Genomic DNA, 21,082 nt, shown 5'->3' with positions numbered 1-21,082 from the left:
TATGTATTTTATGGTGGCCATTTTGAAAATCCAAAATCTGTGTCTGTGCAAATGCCAACATTGATTTTCGGATTCTCCATGCTCTGATGATTCCAAAAATGTACAGGTTTGCTAATCTCCCAAATTTTTGAACGAAATTATATTTGTTAACATAGTGAACCTAACTAATAATAGGGGGCGGGGGGTGACACCATGAGTTACCGCACTGGGTGACACCAACCCTAGTGACGCCAATGCTGTGGGGAATATGGACCCTTTGGTAGTGTCTAATATGGACCCATGTCCATATTCCCCGTGGTCGATGTCCATATTCCCCACACACGAAGCTAATAGAATGTCCACAAAACAGCATGTTCACTGTCAAAATTTGAATCAAATAATTTTTTCTACACCGAAATATGTGACTAAGCAAAACTAGGCATGGTCCAGGTAGCCATCAAGTATCGGCTGTTTGTTAACAGCCAATAACATGTACACTTGATTCTGTATAAAAATCCGACAGTGACTATGCACTGTCGGAGATTTAACTCGCCCCGAAAAAGCGTAATCAACACAATTTCAACGTAATTCCACTATAAACAAATCTCACCTTTATTGTTAGGCCTAATTCTTTTGAATAAAATTTGGAATTGGTCACTGTAGGGGCAGGTAGAGGCAAGTAAAGGCTGTGTTTTTCTGTGTATGTGAAAGTGTATGATATCGGCTGTTGACAAACAGCCGATACTTGACGGTTCGGTCCAAGGTGTTTTTGTGGTCTGACAAGACTAAGAAGATGTGTTGTGATTTGGCTTTCAGATGGTGCGAACATACAAAAAGAAAGGTGTACGTGGTTTGTGGGCAGAGGAGGATATGCAGCGGGCAGTCGATGCAGTCAGAGAAGGTCAACCTCTGAAGACTGTCGCACGAGAATATCATGTTCCACGTAATACGCTACGACGTCATGCAGGAAAAGATGCACCAGTGAGGGTGACAAAGAGACTCGGTAGAAAGCCAGTTTTGGGTGAGGCACACGAGTCCATATTACCACGGTCCATATTACCCCAATGTGGGGGGTCCATATTCCAAACAATGTGGGGAATATGGACACTGATGGCATATTTTTTATTTGTCCCCTCAATCATATATCTTTGATTTTATTCAACCCAAACTGCACGGGGATGTAGTCTGTCTGGTTGTCTAAATAAACCATTATTTGGAAATTTTCCTTGACTATTTGTATAGCCTCTATGGGGACTTTGGCTTAAGGGGTCCATATTACCCCCACCTACCCTAAGTCCTGCCAATATCCACGTAACCTTCTATCGACAATGCATATAGGTACCTATATAATTCCACTTTAAACCTATCTACTCTTTCTGCTACCACTACCTTTCTAGGGAGACAATTCAATGCATGAACTGCACTCTGACCGAAAGACGCTGTCCGAACTCACCTCTTCTTTACTCTTAGGGTATAGACCGATCCGATAAGGATGATCGTGCCCCCTTCACCGATAGGTGGCGCTCTTGCGTCCGCCATTCCTGGGAGGCGCCCCGATCCAAACTTAACTCCAGCTGGCTGCGCCATCACAACTATCATCACGATCGTACATGAAAAGTGTCCGTGATAATCGTTCTCAAGTGTTTCTCTATACGTGTGGAGCGGTCGTGGACACCTGGCACCTGAAGGCACATGATACAAACCCGTTCTTGGCGATATCGCCGGGCGCCGAAGGCGCACGGCCATGCCGCCCTGAAGGCACCTGGCATCTGGGGGTACCCGGTTTCAACTTCCACCTGCACCTAACCTATTTTGTTAGCAACCGCATACCCTATGCTATGCCATGCCGAGCCCCCTTCCGCCTTAGCCCCGAGTTTCTCGACCACTACGATAACGACTCCTCTGACCGACCCAACTAGGTGCCCGTCCCTTCATCGACTCCTCCATACGGCCAGGTCTTGGCGGCCGTACCACAGCCACCCCGCATGGATTCTTCCCTCAGAGTCCACCTCTGCCTGGGCCGGCCACCTCTGGCAACTACGGCTAGGCCCCGAGTGGCCGCTGCCAAGCCCCAAGTTCCTTGATCACTAGGGTCGCGACTCGTCTGGCAGACCCGACTGGGCCTCCGTCCCTTCGCGCGGGCCACCTCACCGGCTCCTTAACGCTTCATCGACTCTTCCATACGGCCAGGTCACGGCGGGTGTATCACTGCCACCCCGCATGGATTCTTCCCTCAGAGTCCACCTCTGCGCGGGCCACCACACCGGCTCCTCACCGGTCGTATAGCTCGGTGGACCGGTCGTATCATCCACGATTCCATCTTCTCCGTTAAATCTAACAAACAAATATATTTTGTATCGATATTCTTTCAGCAAAGCGAATTGAGACCGGTAACTGCATGTAATCTGAACGCTGGAGAGCAAGCCGAATGAAGCGGACGCCTCCCAACTATGGTGGCATCTATAGAGGGCGCCCGTCCATTGAACCCTCCGTCAGATCGGTCTATAGCCACTTAGTCTATTCTGCTGAAAAAATGGTCTGCACTTATTTTGATATTTTCCTTCATAATCTCAAGCATCCATATTAGATTCAGAAAGGCATGTCAGCATCTTTAGAGTAATCCACTGGCACATCTGTAAACATTTCAACATTCCGGTTCCAGAACAATCATGAAAACACAAACCAAATCTGATCCTTGAAATTTAACATGTGCTCACGCATGACAATATGATTCCATCAAGTGTTGACTTTGCAAACAAAGCATTGCATCTGGACTTCGTGCTCAAACACAAAAAGGAAAAGACAGTATTGTTCATTGAGATTTCAGCTTCCAATGACTTTGGACTAAATGCTTCAGAAACCAAGATGAGATCATGAAGACTTGGAAATTGAAGAAAGCTGAAATTGTACCAGTGATAGTCAGAACAACAGGGATGATCAGGAAAACCCTAACTGAGCACTTAAAAATCATTACGGGAAATATCACGACAAACGAGCTACAAATGGAGGCTGTCAGAGGTTCAGTGAGGATTCTGAAAAGAGCCCTTAGAAGGAAGCTATGAGAAGGAAGTTTCAAAATCTGGTTCATGAATTATGATCCTTTACCGAAAAAGGAGTTGGAGATTTTGAGTTTTGGGAGAACTTCATCCCACATCCTGGAACCCGCATATGGAGATAACAAACAACGAGAGAAGATATTGTTGCGGATCTCAAACGTCGGCCTCCCCCTTATCAAGGGGGAAGGGGGAATTAATCCCCTTGTCCTTTTTTGCTAGCCGACGCGATCCGGGGCTATCACATTCCTTCCGGTCGGTGTTAAATAGGGTTGTAAACCGAATTAGTCTTATTACCTAAGTACTAACACCGGCCGTGAAGCAAGGAAATATCCCCACCCGGACCACGGCGTTAGTGGACACGCCGAGCGATAGCGAGCCGCGATTCGGGCCATTAACGGGAACTAACCCGATTGGAGCGGTTCTTAATCGTGCCACGTTTACCCAATGGAGAAATCACTAAGACGGTCGAATTAAGAGGAAAACAGGAAGAACAAGGAATTTATTTACACTTTGTATGGGAAGGACGAGAAGTACACACTTTGTACAAAGAAGAGGAAGAAAAGCAGCAATGTACAGGGAAGAAGAAGAAGAAGCAGATACACAGGGCAGCCTTATACAGTCTTATACTTATCCCTGGACACGGGCCCGTTCGCACTCAGACTCACTCTCAGACTCACTCACACGGGGTTGTAGATGGTCGGGTTGAGGGTCCACCGATGGCGTCCACAGCTCGCTCCGGTCCCCGACTCGTACCACGAAGCAGCTGGTAATGGTAGACGGTAGACGGCAGGCGAGATCGTCCCATGTCGGTGGCGCGGATCGGACAATTACACTGGGGGGGATCGGTAAGCTGGCGATTATACTGCGTACGTAATAGTTGTACCGGCGCCTTTATACACGCTCCCGGTATCGCTAGGTACAATGCGCCACTTCCCCAATAATGTCACCAAAGCACCTTTCCACAAAAGTCCTCACAAAAGTCCTTTGACACTCCTCTCCTCATAACTCAGCTCATGAACTTGACAAGTGCCTCTCCCTTCTCATCACTCGTTCAACAGAGGACCCCGGCTCATAACTCGTTCACAACCCAAGCGCCTCTCCCATCATAACTGAGGTGGGGGCCACACAAAGGATTTTATTGCCACGCCCAGCGAACCCTCCGGAATCTCTAGCCACACCCTGTCAGGCGATGTCACCTCAGCCCTGATTGGTTGTTGGGGTCTTACCGGCTCCGCCCTTGATGGCTGCCTGACGTGGCCACACCCTCACCCTTGTGCTTCGCCCCCTTTTTTGGCCTTACCTCGTGGCATTTGGGCTGGTTTGAGCGAGCAACTGGCAGCTAACGCTGCCGGCCCAACGCGAGGGGCAATGGGGTGCAGACAGGATGGTGTGCAATGGAGTCGGTTGGAGGGAGGGCTGCGGAATGAACGGGGCCTACTCTTATTTGTTTTACACAATGCAGATGATAACTGGTCTGTAGAGGAACTATTGGAAATGGCCTTATCTCACATATACTAATAATAATAATAATAATGCATTTATTTTATATAGCGCTTTTCAGGAAGCCCAAAGACGCTTTGACAGAGTGCAAAACATAACGCATATTGATAACAAATAACAAAACATAACAATAACGCATATTCTCCACTAAGAAATAACTAACGTTCTAAGGTGACCTACATGTTGCTCGTGGACTAACTATGGGGTGCAACCTTTAACCTTTAATGATGTTACCTGTGTGGGTTCTCAAAACCGCAACAATATCAACCTCACGATATGACAGGTTTTCACACCGAAGCAAAAACCTGAAGAGGTGATGCCTGGTTCCAAAACTATCACAAACAAAGCTCTAGATGAACAGAATGGGTTTAAAAGACGTGAGCTGTTCCATAGAGGAGACCATCATCTGTTGCAACGTATTGGGGATACACATGGATTGGGGATATACAAAAACGGATGTTTCCAGTAGCAACTAAAAAAGTCATAAGTATCTTCAAAATCTGGTAAAGTTTCACTTAAAAAGATCATTACAATTACAAAAAACCCACAAATGCCAATCCAACGTCAGAATAAAGTAAATAACTGATGAAGTCAGACAACAAGAAACTAAAGAGAAAGGACCCACAAATATAATTGTACTAAAATAAGCAATTTGGTGTCTGTCTTTCTGTCTGTCTGCAATAATTTGGGTTGTTACTTATCCAATCTCAACCACACAAACATCTACCATGGACACAAGGTGACCCCTCACAGCATCAACCATGGACACAAAATTACCCCTCACAGCATTCTACTGTGGACACAAGGTGACCCATCACAATTTGATTCAGTGTCACCAACTGTGGAAAGTGTTATTTGTGGTCACGTAGAGGTCGTCTGCACAACTTTCACATGGATAGTGCATATTTGCTTTGACACTTGCAACTATAATCGGTTTGAACAGTGGAAATTCCTGGTGGGTGACACTTTGTGACACCTGACAACTCATAGTAATGATCACTGGTGCCTGATTTCTGCGACACCAAAACGGGATCAATATTCTAAGGATATAATACTGGGTGGAATATGGTTGAAAATGGTTTAAATACATCTTCATTTTTGTTTTGTAAAAACCTGCTTTTCATTTTTTGATTATGGTGTCTAAAAATGTTTTACAGCAGTTTTCTGCCTCATTTCCCTTTTTCTATGACTATTCGATAAAGTGCCCATCCATCCTCACTGTTGGAAGTTCCACATTTCTTGGAAACATTTGCTCCACCTTGGAAAGGGTAGGTCCAAGTGAGTGGAGTAACCTCTTTATGGCAATGACACATCCTCCAATCTGTTTGTTTATTGTCCCACAGTAAATATGTTCTTTTTGAACGGTCTTTGACCTGGGACAACAAGGTAGATTAGAGGTGGCTTTCTTCCATTTATAATTATTTCGGTTGCGGAACAAAGTGAGGCTGGGGCTTTCACAAAAGGAGACTCCGGTAGTGGGAGAGGGTAGAACGAGTCAGACCAGGTGTAATCTATACGATAGAGATGCTTCTCGGTATTCTGTGTATGTTGCCATTTTTCTCAGAGATGGCCAAACGGATCTTCATCAAACTTTCAGAGATTCATCAGTGAGTGATGGCAAACACATTTTTTTGAAAAGTTGGAATTTTCAAATCGCTCTTTAGTTCTGAAGCCTTTGTCGATATGATAAAGGTAATGTTAAATTATCCCCGACTCCATTCCTTAGTGGGTGTTGGGAAGTGTTTTTGGCCCTGACAAAAAAGGAAAACAAGTAGAGCTACATTCAAAGTATACTGCCCACAGGCTAAACTAGATGGTATTTATAGAATACTTATATCCTGCGCAGTCATCTTGGTGTGAGCCAACTATTCTGTTTTTAAACGTTTTAAAAAAATCCAATACGGCTGCCAGACCACGTGAGCGATGACATCATAAGTTTATAATCTCTAATATAATTGTTGCATAGATCATTAGGGCGGGTCATACTCAGGTGCCAAAATCAATCTGAAGGAAATCCTAACATGAGGGGTGTCTATATTATGTGTTTTTTTATGGGGAATTCAAATGTGAGTTTATTTTTTGGATAGGATAACTCTAACCTACATCAATTTGTATTTCTAAATTGCCAATTTTACCCTTTCGAACCCCTTTATAAGATATTAAAAGATATAAGGGAAATCATTCATATTGACACAGCCAAATCAAATGTACATATTTATTAACAGGTGAACTGCATGTATATCACTGGTTACAATTACAAAGATCAATCTCCTTACTTCTTGAACTTTACCAGGTTGCACAAGTCCTGCTTTGACTCATTCTTGGACATCAGCCTCCTGCTGGTCTCCTGAGCCCTGATGCCTCCATCCCTCTTTTCCTGTGAGAAGTACTTTGCAGAAGCCTCAGTCACGATTTTAACAACCCTCTCAATGCTTTGTGTGTGGCAAAGCCAGTTGAGCACCTCCATGGGGGTGTTGATGAAGTTCTTCACCTCCGAGGTGCTTAGGGAGCAGGTGAGAGGTGGCTCTGACACACCTTCCGACCAGCTGATCAAGTTACCAATGCTGGAAGCATCACAGTTGATGTCAGGTGTCTTTCTGGTCCTGACAGAGGAGTCCCCCAGCTGAGTGTCTGGGTCCCCCTCTCCCCTGATGGCCAGGATTCTCTCCACCCCCTCAGTCCTCTCCTGATCCTCAGAGCACAGCAGTGTTTGGAGGATGGCTTCACTGTGGGCATACCAAGCAGATCTTCTCACAGTCGGCAGCACAAGGTCCAGCACCTCCTTCCTCTGGGACTTGAGGCAGTCCAGCTGAAACAAGATGTGCCTAGGCCCTTCGATCCAGGAGTGCTTGACTTTCACGTTGAACCAACATGGATAATACACTCCAATGATGAATTCCACAATGAATTGCAGATTCTTCTGGTTCTTTCCTGTCAGTCCATGCTTTGACACCCAGAGCCTGAGAAGTCTGTTCGCTGTGGTGAGCCAGCGGCTGTGGTTTACTGGTCCAATCTCCACTAGAGCCAGCCTTGCAGGAAGCACTCCATCCCTGATTGCACAAACAATTTTATAGCCATAGTGTTGATCAGCTGAGAGATCTTCAATGGCCTTGTCAGACAGCTTGATCAGTGGAGGGCCAACAAAGATCCGGGTGAAGTTTGGATTGATATCCAAGTCTGTAGCAGAAGCAAGGAGCTTTCCTATTGGCCCGGAAAATGTGTTGTCTGACAGAATAGGGCCATCAAGGTGAACAATGAGATGGCGCAGGGGAAGTTCACCAGTGTGCAGGTTGCACACGAACCAGACCAGCTTTCTCCCCAGGTGCAGCTCCAGCTTCCGCATTACTCCAGCTTTCACACCAGTGTTGACATTTGTTGAGTCTCCTCCAATGGCCCACAAGGTCTTATCAAAACCCCTCTCTTTCAGCCAGGCAAAGAGGACCTTAGCAATCTGCTCCGCATGTGACTCCTCTTCAGTTGCTTTCTCTGGGGTAAAGTGGAACAGATAGTAGCTACCAGGCTCACTAACAGTATAGTGTTCTTCCTTGATCTTTGCAGGAAAAGATTGGTCACTGCCCTCAGCTTCCATCATCACATTGGTCAGGTCAATCCACCCATCAAAGAGGATGCAGGAGATCCCCCCCTACTCCCTGCACTTCTCATCAAACTCTTCCCCCAGCTCTGTCATCAACTTCTCCTGTGCTCTATTGACCTTGTTCTTATCAATCACTTTACTTGTATTGTCTTCTGTGATGATTCCTGCATCAATCAGAGCTGCAGTTGCTATCGCTGCAGTTGGCCTCAGCCCTATGCCATACCTTACACTAGCAAGGGCAATGTTTGGAATCTCATCATAGTTTTTCTGGACCTTTGCTGAAGCTGCAGGCTCAGTGTCAGTTTCAGGGAAGAGCTCAACTTCAGTGACAAACCCATCTTCAGCACCACTTCTCTCCAATTCCAGATCCTCATCACCATCTGACAAAAATCTCTCAACATCCTTCCTGGCTGCCTTCTCTGCTGCTGCAGCATTTTCCTCCTTGCTCCTTCTCCTTTTCTCTGCATTCTTTTTTATTTTCCTGCCTTTCCAATGTCCTCACCTGTCTCTTGTGCTCTGGCAGATCAGGGCTCCCCATTTGGTGGGGTCCTTTACTTCCAACCTTCTCTTTCTGTCCCTTAATGTAGGCAAGATCTTTCACAGGAATCATTTTCTCTCTGCTGCAGGAACAGTTAATGTGGGCTTGGATCACACAGCCCTCACCGGCCTCACAGCCTCCCCCCTCACAACTGGTAATCTGACACGTGCAAGTCAAAATATCAAATAACTTGTCTAACTTGACAATGAACCTCTCTTTGGCATCAAGTTTGCCCTTCCCAAGAGAAAACTTCACTGCCTGATTCCAGACCTCCTTGAGCTTGGACATGATGGTCACCTTTTCATTGATAACAGGAGGCTTGAAAAGAACATTAGCTTTGCTCCACTGACAAATCAGACCAGGGTAGATGTCAGACACGAGCTGGTCCACTGGGTAGTTCCTCCTGTCATCTTCACTTTGCTCCCTCAAGTAGATGCCATACCTCAGGATATCCCTCACAGTTGGCAGTTCAGACACCAACAGCTCCTGCCCAGTGCCAACAAGATTACTTAAATGAGAACTTGATTTCATCCTTGTTCTGACTTGAGCCATTTTTAGTAGTTCACACTGAAATAAAAACAATAATACACAGGTAAGTATCCACTACAGACAGATATTAAGGTATTACACAGGTATTACAGAAAACCGTCAAAATATTCACTTCACAGGTCACTATTTTCCTTCACATGTAACTCAGGCTGGCAATAGGTAAGTACACAAATCAATTAACAAATATAATATAAAACAAGGTAATTTACATCTAAAATTATTATCTATTTGTTCCTCAGGTTCCTTATCAAAAACGTACTTACTGGCAATGCCATAAGAAGAGAAGAGAAGACGGATGGATAAGGATTGCCAACCTCCTCAACATCGAGCTTTCAGCAACAAGATGGCTACAACTGCCGTCCCAATAGAAAGTTACCAAAATAAAAGCCCGAACTTCAAAATAAAAAACTTCTCTTTTTTTCCAGAAGAATAGCAATATAATCAAAAATTTAATAATAATCAACTGCAAATTGATGTAGGTTAGGGTTATCAGAATTTTTAAAAAACCTCAGATTTGTGTTCTACACACCAAAATATGTAATATGAACACCCCTCTCGATTGATTTCCAAAAAAAAAAAAGTATGGCCCGCCCTAATAGATCATGCTCAATACATTTCAAACTGATCAGACAAAGCGTTGTCTCTGTCGAATTATGACATCATAACTACAGCAGCAATGACGTCATCTTTAATAACACCTATTCCCTGTGTGGAGTTCTTTACAATGAACCATGTTTCAATCTTTTCCATGGAGCGGTTCTGGAGATAAACAGGTGCAATGTTTTTCGGTTTTTCCAGAATGGCGCATGTACCACGTGACCTATGATGTCATCATTATCATTAAAATCTCCATACAGGTTGCTTCTGACAAACGAGACGTAATCTGCTTAACAGAAAATTTCCTCCTTCAAGATGTCTCTGATTCCTTAATATCTCTTCCTGGTTACTCCCTCATCCGGTATGATAGACCTGAGCCTCGTCCTGGTGGTGGGGTTTCTATCTTTATCAAAAACTCTCTTCCTCACTCTCCTTGCACTGCCCTCTCTCCACCTCACCCCCAGGAGTACCTCTGGCTATGGCTTCCTCTCCGCTCCCACCTTTTGTTCATATGTGTGCTGTACCATCCTCCAAACAGTGATGACTCCATCTACATATCCCTGTCTGACAACATGGACTAACTTCGAGCCACTCATCCAAACTCTCTCTTCCTCATATGTGGCGACTTCAACTGTCATCATGCCAGTTGGCTGGGTGTGGGTTCCTCTCCCACCAGCCATGGCACCTCAACAAAGGACTTCTGCGACTCATTGGGACTGTGTATACAGCTGACAATTTCCCGACCCGGATCTCAGTCAATGGAGCATTTCTCTTCCAGACTTGGTTGTGACAAACTTCCCTGCAAATGTCTGCTGCTCTTCTTCTGCTCCATTCGGTTCTTCTGATCATGTGCTTGTTAAAGTGGACATCTCTCTGGCCATTCTCAGAGAGCCTCCTCAGTGCCAATGAGTCTGGCATTTCACTCAGGCTGACTGGCACGGTCTACAAGCAGCCATCAATCATCTGGACTGGTCTCCCATCTCTACCGCCTCTGACATCAATTCTTCCTGGGAATTCTTCCAAAGTAAACTGCTCTCTCTCATGCACAGATTTATCCCATCTCGTCTTTTTTTTTTTTTTTTTTTTTTTTTTTTTTTTTTTTTTGTATACAAGGTCGAGGCTCGTGAAAGAGCGAACATTAATCACACAGAAAGACAAACCGACACAAAAAACATATAACATAGGGAGCGGTAGACAAGATGGGGAGAGAGGGGGAAGGACACAAACACAACATTTGAGAGCAGGGACCGAGAGACATGGAGACATCGAGAGATCTGAGAGAGGGCGAGGGCTTTGGGGGGGGGGGGCGTGGGAAGGGGGCGGTGGGAGAGGTATAAAACATATGGACACTGCCAGGACTTCCAGGAAAGAAGTTGGAATTTCAAACTTCAGTTGTCTTCAGTTGTCATACCCTTCCTCCTGCCCATGGTACACTGAATCTTGTGGTGAGGCAGTTGCCCTGAAACAACTTGCCTTCGCCTTCTGGAAGGCAAATCCAACTGAAGGCAATCTCAGTTCCTTCCACCAAGCTCGGAACAAGTGTGTGTCCACCCTCAGGAGAGGCAGGAAACTACCTCTCTACTCTCAAGACTGAACTCTCAAACCTGTCTCCTTCCTCCAAATCCTGGTGGCGTCTGGTCAAATCTGTTTCTGGTGTTTGTTCCCCCTCCACCCCCTCCCTTACCTCAAATGGTTACACAGCTGACACCGCACGTGAAAAAGCTGAATGCCTCAACTCTATGTTTGCCTCAAATTCTTGTGTCCCAAACCCATCTCTCTCTATACCCAGTCGTACCCAGCTGCTCCTGGACACTGTGTCCTTCTCTACTGACAAGGTGGAGAAGCTTCTTTCAAACCTCGACTCTGATTCTGCAACTGGACCAGACGGCATCATCCCATGGGTCCTAAAATCCTGGTCTGCCGCTCAGTCACACCCTCTCTGTGTTCTCTTCACCCTCTCTTTTGCTCAAGGTCATCTGCCATCAGCTTGGAAATCAGACAACATTACCACTTTACACAAAAAGGTGCAAAAAACAGATCCTTGCAACTACAGACCAATCAGCCTGCTCCCAATTATCAGCAAAGTCATGGAATCCATCATGGCTTCTGACATCAAATCCTTTTTCAGACCAGGTCACTACTCTGGACATGCTGCTTCTGCTGTCTCAACAAAGGATGGAGGTCCTCAATGCCAAACAGTAAATCCGATTGAAGTGCTGAAGGCACTTCGGCAATGCCGCGCTGTCGGATATTTAATTATTTGGCATGGGGGCGGTGTACTTTGAATGTATCTGTACTTATTGACAAGTTATTGTACACCGCTCCCTTCCTATGCCATCTCCAGGCGCTGCAGGGCAAGGCCGCCGAGAGCCAGAATGGGCCCAAGGGCAATACCGAATCTATCTCGGGCCCTTTCATCCAGGCCCCTTTCAAATTTTTGTTTTTTCAAATCAACCTATAACTACCGAGGTTTCCGTATTTTCGTCAGAACAAGCACATGCCATAGTTAAAGGAAATTGTGGTGTTATTCATTTATTAGCAGGAGTACCTGGCGTTGCCTGGTGATGTGCTACCTGTTGGCATTTTGAAGAAATCAATTTGTTAGGTGCTTAAAACACTCCCCAACCTGCACCCAATAAGGAAAATATATATTTAATATTATAACACACACACACACACACACACACACACACACACACACACACACACACACACACACACACACACACACACACACACACACACACACACACATACACACACACATAAACATACACAATTAACGATTGATGAACAACTAAGCGGGCCACTATCATGGACAACAGCACACAAACAGTTAAGAGACATATGTACTTACGTAATACGTAGTGTAACTTTTTCCACAGACAGACAGACATGAATGGATTTTTATGCGTAATACATTTCCAAACCAATCATTGAAAGCCATGCTGACCATAACCAGATAATTATGGACTGTTGTAACGTACTTTTTAAACCTCCAAAACCTTTAAACTCCTTCGACAGTTTTAGGCCCTTACTAATTTAGGCCCGTATTGATGAGTATACATAACAGGAGTATGCATCTGAACATTTCATTGGTTGTAGTGTCGTTCTGAATCCGACTATGGCGGCCATCTTTGTTGACATATCCAAGCACCTCTCGTAATTGCTTGCGCTGTTTGCCGAGTGGCTTGCAAAGTGGCTGATATGGAATCACTGGCTTGGAAAGCAATCGCCGAACACACCCCAGGTCGCAATGCTTGATTTCTCTGTTCACACTCGATGGGATCATCAGGTCGTACCTCGTACGTGAGCGTTACTTCCTCGTTTCCATTCGTTTTCTGGAAATGGGATATTAAAGCGCGGCGTTACGCGCGCTGCTTGCGAGCAAGGAGGAAGCGGACAAGCGGTAACTTATAAGCGTCTTTATTTCAGGAGCTCACTGTAACTGGCGCGCTCCGGGCTGCGCGCCCGGTGTATATCATGAGGCCACGCCTACCCCTCGGACGTGGCCACCGCCCACTTGGTGCGCGGAATGATGTCACCACGCCAGTGGGCTTTTGTGTCCGCCACACGCGCCCCCCCAGAATTCCCGCGCACCTGGAGGGCCAGTTTGCGGGGCAGACGAATGACCCGGCCGAAGCGCCCCCTGGCGATCGGCGGCGTCCGGGGTGCAGGGATGCCAGGTGGGATGCCCCTGGCTGCCCCTGGGATGGGTGCAGGACCGGGGGGCGGCGTGGCGGCGGGGCTGGGCGGTGCCGGGGGTCCGCCCGCAGGGGGGCGGCCCCGACGTGGGGGTCGGGCCACTGGCGGTGGATGGTCCACGTCGAGGTGGGCCGGCTTGAGGCGGTCTACCGAAACGCGGTCAGGAGTACCGCCGATGTCCAGGGTGAAGTGCTTCGCCCCGGTCTCCAGCACACGGAAAGGCCCGTCGTACGGGGGCCGCAGTGGTGTCCGGTGGGCATCGTGGTGGACGAAGACGTACTCCGCCGTGCGAAGCTCCGGGGCGACGTGCGTCGGTGGGTGCCCGTGGCATGCCGTTGGCACCGGGGCGAACCTCTGGGCGGTCTCTTGCAGAGCGGAGCGCTGCTGTGCCGCGGACCATGGTGACGTGGAGTCTGGGAGGAACTCGCCCGGCACCCGCAGCGGTTGCCCGAAGACCAACTCCGCCGCGGATGCACGCAGGTCCTCCTTGGGCACCGTCCGGAGGCCCAGCAGGACCCAGGGGAGACTGTCGACCCAGCCGCCGTCGCGGAGGGTGGCCCGGAGCGCGGCCTTCAATGAGCGGTGAAATCGCTCACACAGGCCGTTAGCCTGGGGGTGGTAGGCCGTGGTTCGGTGCAGCCGGACCCCGAGCCCCTGCGCGACCGCCCCCCAGAGCTCCGAGGTGAACTGGGGGCCGCGGTCGGACGAGATGTCTGAGGGGGCGCCGAACCGGGCGACCCAGGTGGCGATGAAAGCCTGCGCGACATCGGCCGCCGTTGTCGACGCCAAGGGCACGGCCTCCGGCCACCGGGTGGTGCGGTCCACCATGGTGAGGACGTAGGTGAAACCCCGCGAGGGGGGCAGAGGTCCCACCAGGTCCACGTGGACGTGGTCAAACCGGCGTTCCGGCACCGTGAACGGGGCCAACGGGGCCTGGGTGTGCCGGTGCACCTTGGCGCGCTGGCACGCGAGGCACGTCCTGGCCCAGCCACGGACAGCCTTCCGGAGGCCATGCCAGACGAACTTGTCGGCGATCAGCCTTTGGGAGGCCCTCGCGCCCGGGTGGGACAGGCCGTGGATGGCGTCAAACACCTGGCGCTGCCAGCCCGCGGGCACGATGGGGCGAGGACGCCCGAGGGAGACGTCGCACAAGAGGGCCGCGCCTGCGCCGTCGAACGGCACCTCAGTGACGCGGAGGCCCGTGACGGCGGTCCGCAAGGCCTGGACGTCGGGGTCAGCGGCCTGGTCCACTGCCATCCGGGCATAGTCGATGCCGAGGTGGACTGCGTGGGCGACGGCCCGGGAAAGGCAATCCGCCACCGGGTTGTCCTTCCCTGCGACGTGCTGGATGTCCGTATTGTACTCGGACACGGCCGAGAGGTGACGCTGCTGCCGGGCCGACCACGGCTCGGTGACCTTGCCCATCGCGAAGATCAGCGGCTTGTGGTCGACGAAGGCAGTGAACGCACGGCCCTCGAGCAGATGGCGGAAGTGCCTGACCGCCAAGTGAAGCCCGAGCAACTCGCGGTCGAAGGTACTGTAATGGCGTTCGGGCGGGCGAAGCTGCCGGCTAAAGAACGCCAGCGGTTGCCAAGCTCCACGCACCCATTGCTCGTGCACCGCGCCCACCGCGTAGTCCGAGGCATCGGTGGTGAGGGCGATCGGTGCATCGGGCGCCGGGTGCGCGAGCATGGTGGCGTTAGCCAAGGCGAGCTTCGCGCCCGTGAACGCCGTGTCCATCTGCTCGGTCCAGGTAACGTCGCCTTTGCCCGGCTTACCTCGGAGAGCTTCGTGCAAGGGGTGCAGGAGCTGGGCGATACGGGGCAGGAACCGATGGTAAAAGTTCACCATGCCCAGGAACTCCTGCAGCCCTCTGATCGTGCGGGGGCACGGAAACCCCTTCACCGCCTCCACCTTGGCCGGCAGGGGGACGGCTCCGTGCCTGGTGACACGGTGCCCCAGAAAATCGATTATGGCGGCGCCGAACCGGCACTTTGCGGGGTTCACAATCAGGCCATGCTGGCCCAGGCGTTCGAAGAGCGTGTGGAGGTGGCGTAGGTGCTCTTCGCGGGACGCGCTGGCGACGAGGATATCGTCCAGGTAGATGTAGACAAAATCCAAGTCGCGCAGGACGCTGTCCATCAGTCGCTGGAATGCCTGAGCCGCATTCTTCAGACCGAAGGGCATGCGCAGGAACTCGAAGAGTCCGAATGGCGTGATGACCGCCGTCTTCGGGACGTCCTCCGGCCTGACGGGGACCTGATGGTAGCCGCGTATGAGGTCCACCTTCGAGAAGAAGGACCTGCCCGCCAAACGGGCAGAAAAGTCCTGAATGTGGGGGACGGGGTAGCGGTCGGGAGTCGTGGCGTCATTGAGACGGCGATAGTCCCCGCACGGTCGCCATCCCCCGCCGGGCTTCGGCACGATGTGCAGCGGCGACGCCCAAGCGCTCTCTGAGCGCCGAACGATGCCGAGTCGTTCCAGGGTAGCGAACGCCGCTTTTGCCACCGCCAGCTTCGTCGGCTCGAGGCGGCGTGCCCGGGCGTAGACCGGTGGCCCGACGGTGGGGATGTGATGGGCCACCCCGTGCTTGACGGCCCCCGCCGAGAAGGTGGGCCGCGTGAGGGCCGGGAAGCCGGCGAGGAGGCGGGTGAATGCGTCCGCTGCCGGAAGCGTACAGACCAACGTGGCCGGAACCGAACCGTTCGGCAAGCCGCTTGGCAAGCCGCTCGTTGAGCTGGGCAACGCACAAGCGAGCGAGCTGAACGTCTCGGCCTGGACAAGACGTCTGCGCTTGACGTCGACCAGGAGCCCATTAGCGCACAGGAAGTCCGCGCCAAGCAGTGCCATGGGCACGTCGGCGGTGACGATCGTCCATCAGAAAACCTGCCCTCCGAACCGCAGAGAGAGGCAGCGTTTTCTGTACGTACGGATGGGCGTCCCGTTCGCGGCAAGCAGCGCGGGGCCCCCACCCGCGGCGTGCTTGTCTGACGTGCCGGCGGGAACGACACTCACCTGCGCTCCCGTGTCGCACAGGTAATGGCGCCCGGAGAAGGTGTCCGTTATGAACAGCAGGCTGCTCGAATGGCCGGCGCTCATCGCCACTATTGAGCGCCGGCCCGGGCGTTTTCCGACCTGTTGAAGGAGCATGGCGGATGGCACTGCCGAGCTTCGTGGCCGAACTTGGCGTGGAACCAGCACCAGGTGGTGGAGCTGGAGGAGCGCGGCTGGCTCCACCAGGCCGGTGGAGTTGGTGGGTTTCCCCGCGGTGGCGGTTTTCGCCGCGGCGGTGGGCGGGGCATGGCGGCGGTCACGAGGTGCGTATCAGCATGCTGCGTATGCTGTATAAGCTGATGCTGTGGAACAGCAGCATCAGCAGCATCAGCAGCATCAGCAGCATCATCCTCGAGGGCCGTGACGGCCACGCCGACTCTTGCCCGCGTGTCCGAAGCGGCGAAGTACCTGTCCGCCTCGGCTGCCAATGCTCGGGGTTCCGTTAGCCCGGTCCCGGCCAACGCGAGGCGAACCTGCGCTGGAAGTTGGTGACGGAAAAGCGCCCGGAATAGAGAACCGGGGGCTTCGTCGCCCAACAGTGACAGCATATGGTCCATTCGGACCGACGGGCGCGTGTCACCGAGCTCGGGGAGATCCAGGAGGCGGTCGGCCCGTGCGTCGTCCGTGAGGCCGAACGTGGCTAGGAGTAGCCGCTTGAGTGCCTCATACTTGTGGCCGTCCGGTGGGTGGCGAAGGACGGACACAACTCGAGCGGCCGTGCCAGGCCCGAGGGAGGCGACGACGTGGCAATAGCGCGTGTCATCGCCGGCGAGGCGCCGAAGCTGAAATTTGGCTTCGGCCTGGACGAACCAGACTTCGGCCTGAGCCTCCCAAAATTCGGGAAGTTTGATGAGGTTGGCCATGGCAATGGCGTCGCGTGTGGAAGGATCGCTCCGGCAGATCCAACGTCGAGGGGGTCACCAGTAAAGCGCGGCGTTACGCGCGCTGCTTGCGAGCAAGGAGGAAGCGGACAAGCGGTAACTTATAAGCGTCTTTATTTCAGGAGCTCACTGTAACACTGGCGCGCTCCGGGCTGCGCGCCCGGTGTATATCATGAGGCCACGCCTACCCCTCGGACGTGGCCACCGCCCACTTGGTGCGCGGAATGGTGTCACCACGCCAGTGGGCTTTTGTGTCCGCCACATTATTGATGTTTTTGGAGCTCCTGTGCCAGTGGATTACTCATGGTGGTTCATATGCTGCCTGTGGCTGCTTGGCTGCATCATTTTCTGGAGGCGCAGCTGTGCTGCTGATGCATTTCTCCCTTTTACCAGGAAGCTGGTACTCATTTTGCCAACCTCAGAAGGTTGACAGGCTGAATCAACCCACCTGGTGTTATTTCAATGGCAGGAAGAGGCTCAAACTCAGGAACCTAACATCTCAAGCGAGCCACCTTAACAGTTTTGCAAACACCAGGCTCATGAATTACTCGACATACTTTGTTGTGCCTTTGTGTATACAGCTGTTCTGACATGGGTTTTTCACACCCTGAGCAGAGGTGACGTGTGCTTTCTGTTTCTACCTTGCAGAACCTACACCTATCCGATTGACTGTCTCGCCATTGTCTTAAAGCCATTGGTTTCGTGTCCTTGTTCTTGAGCACTTAATATAAATCGCTCGCTATCCCAGTTGAGCTAATCTCTTCGCCACTTCATTGAGCCTTTTTTTGACCATGCCAAGTCTGTCCACCTCTTTGTACCGCTCTGCTCTTCAATTACTCTCCCAGTTGTTGACGTATATCTCGGGTGTTTTCCTTGAGCAAGCAGCTTGCCAAGCCATCCGTTCCGCACCAACCGCTTTGCAAGCCGCTTATTAACGAGATACACATATTTAATTGTGTTAAACGCTTCCAAGACGATCTTTAATGGTTACTCTTCGGTAAGATAACCAATGATAGTTTCTGAAAATTACAATACAAAACGGGTCTTGGTTTGATCCAGAATTCCCGTTATTTTTTTCGTTTTTAAACAAAACCCGGAATGTTTTTATCGAACTCGTCGATTCGACATGTGACGAATCTGCGGATTGGAATTGATTAATTGACTATTCAGAGATTGCTTGAGTACGTGGACCACTCACGCACCCGTAATTTGTCTGCATTGAACTCACGGAGGTATATAATATGGAGAGCCAATTGGCCACCTCGCAGCATTAGCCGCCGTGAAGCCACCGGAAATAGTCTGGCGGCCATATTGGGAAGCCGATCGTAAGCCTGTCAAAGCAAAGGCGTGGCGCACTGATGATGCAGCTGGAGCGAATTTTAGGACCGCCGACTATTTAATTAATATAGAATACTAATATTTGAACTGATATTCGGGCTCAGAATCCCGTTCTTTAAGGAAATGGTGTTCATTAAGTTTGAAGTTGGTTCTAGACGCATTTTTCCTGGGGAATCCAATGGTTTAGAGCTTGTTTGAAAAAAAAGTGCCCAAAATTACCGCTCGGTGTTCTTTATCGTTCTTCTCATGACCCAATCACCCACTAGTAGGAATAAGAATCCTGACATGTTACACCCCTGTTTAACTCCTGTCTTCACCTTGAACCATTCTGTTGTTTCACCTTGGTCGACGACCGCACATTGAAAGTCTTGGTAAAGGGCTTTTACAAGGTTCACTAATTTTCCAGGTATGCTGTATTTCTTCATTATGACCCAGACTTTCTCTGGGCAAGGAGTCGAAAGCTTTCTAGAAATCTATAAAATTGAGGTACATCGTCGTTTGCCATTCTTTGGCTTGTTCTATAATATTCCTCAATATAAAGATCTGATTTGTTGTCATGTTATATGATGTTACTTAATTCAGTCATTATATTGTAACTAAGATGTGTATGTTTCTATTACCGAGATGTTAGAAACCACGCAGATATAATGATAACCAGAGTTTATTCTACACTGACATGGGTCAGCAACACATCAACAGTGAGTCAGTCACATAAATGACATGAAACGCTGTCATGTAGTTAACCCACACAATTCACAGTTAACCCACAAAACACACCCACACCATGTAGAGATGAGGTCGCTCTTATATTTCAGCTTGCTCTGGTGTTGCCTCACTGGTGAGCAAACAGGACCAGTTTGCAATATTTTTTCCTGATGCGCTCTTCCTTCATGTCATCATCGAGTGTTCTCACAACATGATGGAAACGTATCTTGCTGTATGATTGTGATACAGAATGTATTAAAGCAAACACATGGTTGCTGTCTGCCTCACAGTCAAACATGTGCCGATCCAAGGAAGCAAATGTAGACCGACCGACCTCAGAAAGGACAGAAGTGGAAATTGCCACTCTTATCCCACTTTCACGAGGCATTTTGCCATTGCTTACAGCCAGGAGCCTCTTGACACAGCGTTCAGTCGCCTCACAGACACGAACAACACTGTGCGAGGGAACTATGAGGCCACCCCTGTTCTTGGTAACAATCAGGCTGTACATTGGTGTGGTTTGCCATTCTTCGTTGTTACTGGTCAATGCAGAAAGACATTGGCTACACTTCAGAGTCTTCCTCACCATCCTCACCACATAGCCGGCAATATAGCCAACACATGACTCTGTAAAGATGGAAAGTTGCTCAAAATTTGGAATATCCGCATAGTCGTGGTCCTCTTTTGCCGGCGATCTCAACTCCAGGTCGTATCGTCTGGCCACCAACATGTCGTGACTCTCGTCAGGCACAGCCTGCTTTGCAACGCACTTGAAGGAAGCCGCATTCAGGATTCTGGTTGAGTCCTGTGCAGAACAGTTCCCACTTGCAGACTTGATGTCATGTCGCATCAAGAGGCGCTTATATGCGGCAACAAACTGCCGGGCCGTTGGGTTATTCCCACTTCCACATGCAATGCGGACCGCTCCAAAGAAAAGTTCAATGTGGTCTTGGCTCATTTTGTACGTGAGCAGGTATCGCAGGGGAGATGAGGCAGGTTTGACATATGTGAAATACAAAATTTTGACACTCTCTATGCAGATCATGAAACCAATGAAGGGGGTTTTCAAACGCGTATTGGTCATAACTTGACCATTCATGTTTTTGATGTTGGACAAGTAACTGTAGGCAGTATCCAGGAATGGCAGGAAAAGTCCTTCTCGTGATGTCATGAGTGGTGCCTTGTAGTTTCGTGCCAATGGATTGCGAGAATTTAGAATGTCAAACAGTTTGTCCAATGTTTCAATGTATTGGCAGGTAGCCTCACTGCCCTGAAATTCTGATAGTTGCAAAGTGTCCCTGCAAAACCGAATTGCATCTGCCACACTAGTGCTCAATGTCTGAGCAGCTGTGTCCACCTTCATGACATTGCTCTTCCACTCGATGTGTTTCCGGGAGAGCTTATTTCCCAGACGCAAGCCTTCCCTCTTCTGCAGATCAAAGAGTGCCTGGATGTATTTCCACGCGATGACTTTTTTGTTGCCATCCTCCATCATTTTCATGGATCCAAGACAGTTTCTTGCAAGTTTAAGCATGTGACATGCATCGAGTACAACACAAATTTTCTTTTCGGGATTTGCTGGGTG

The 21,082-nt window shown here is 49.8% G+C and overlaps 1 protein-coding gene across 5 annotated transcripts in view; it reads left to right on the top strand.

Annotated features, from left to right (window-relative positions):
* Window positions 1-21,082, top strand: part of LOC137423447 (serine/threonine-protein kinase MARK2) — a 136,245-nt gene that overhangs the window by 1,533 nt on the left and 113,630 nt on the right. For 2 of the 5 annotated variants that reach the window (XM_068110635.2, XM_068110629.2), the window contains exons 2-3: window positions 796-1,000; window positions 5,738-5,803. The exons of 2 other annotated variants lie outside the window; for them this stretch is intronic. In XM_068110635.2, the coding sequence (XP_067966736.1) occupies window positions 796-1,000; window positions 5,738-5,803 (271 nt within the window). The remainder of the gene's footprint in view (window positions 1-795; window positions 1,001-5,737; window positions 5,804-21,082) is intronic. One more of the 5 variants, XM_068110630.2, reaches the window with a different exon arrangement.

This window comes from Myxine glutinosa, chromosome 3 (assembly GCF_964187855.1).
Source record: "Myxine glutinosa chromosome 3, kmMyxGlut1.1, whole genome shotgun sequence".
Taxonomy (NCBI): Eukaryota; Metazoa; Chordata; class Myxini; order Myxiniformes; family Myxinidae; genus Myxine; species Myxine glutinosa.
The sequence above is the reverse complement of the archived record's forward strand: the minus strand, read 5'-3'. Positions and strand labels throughout refer to the sequence as shown.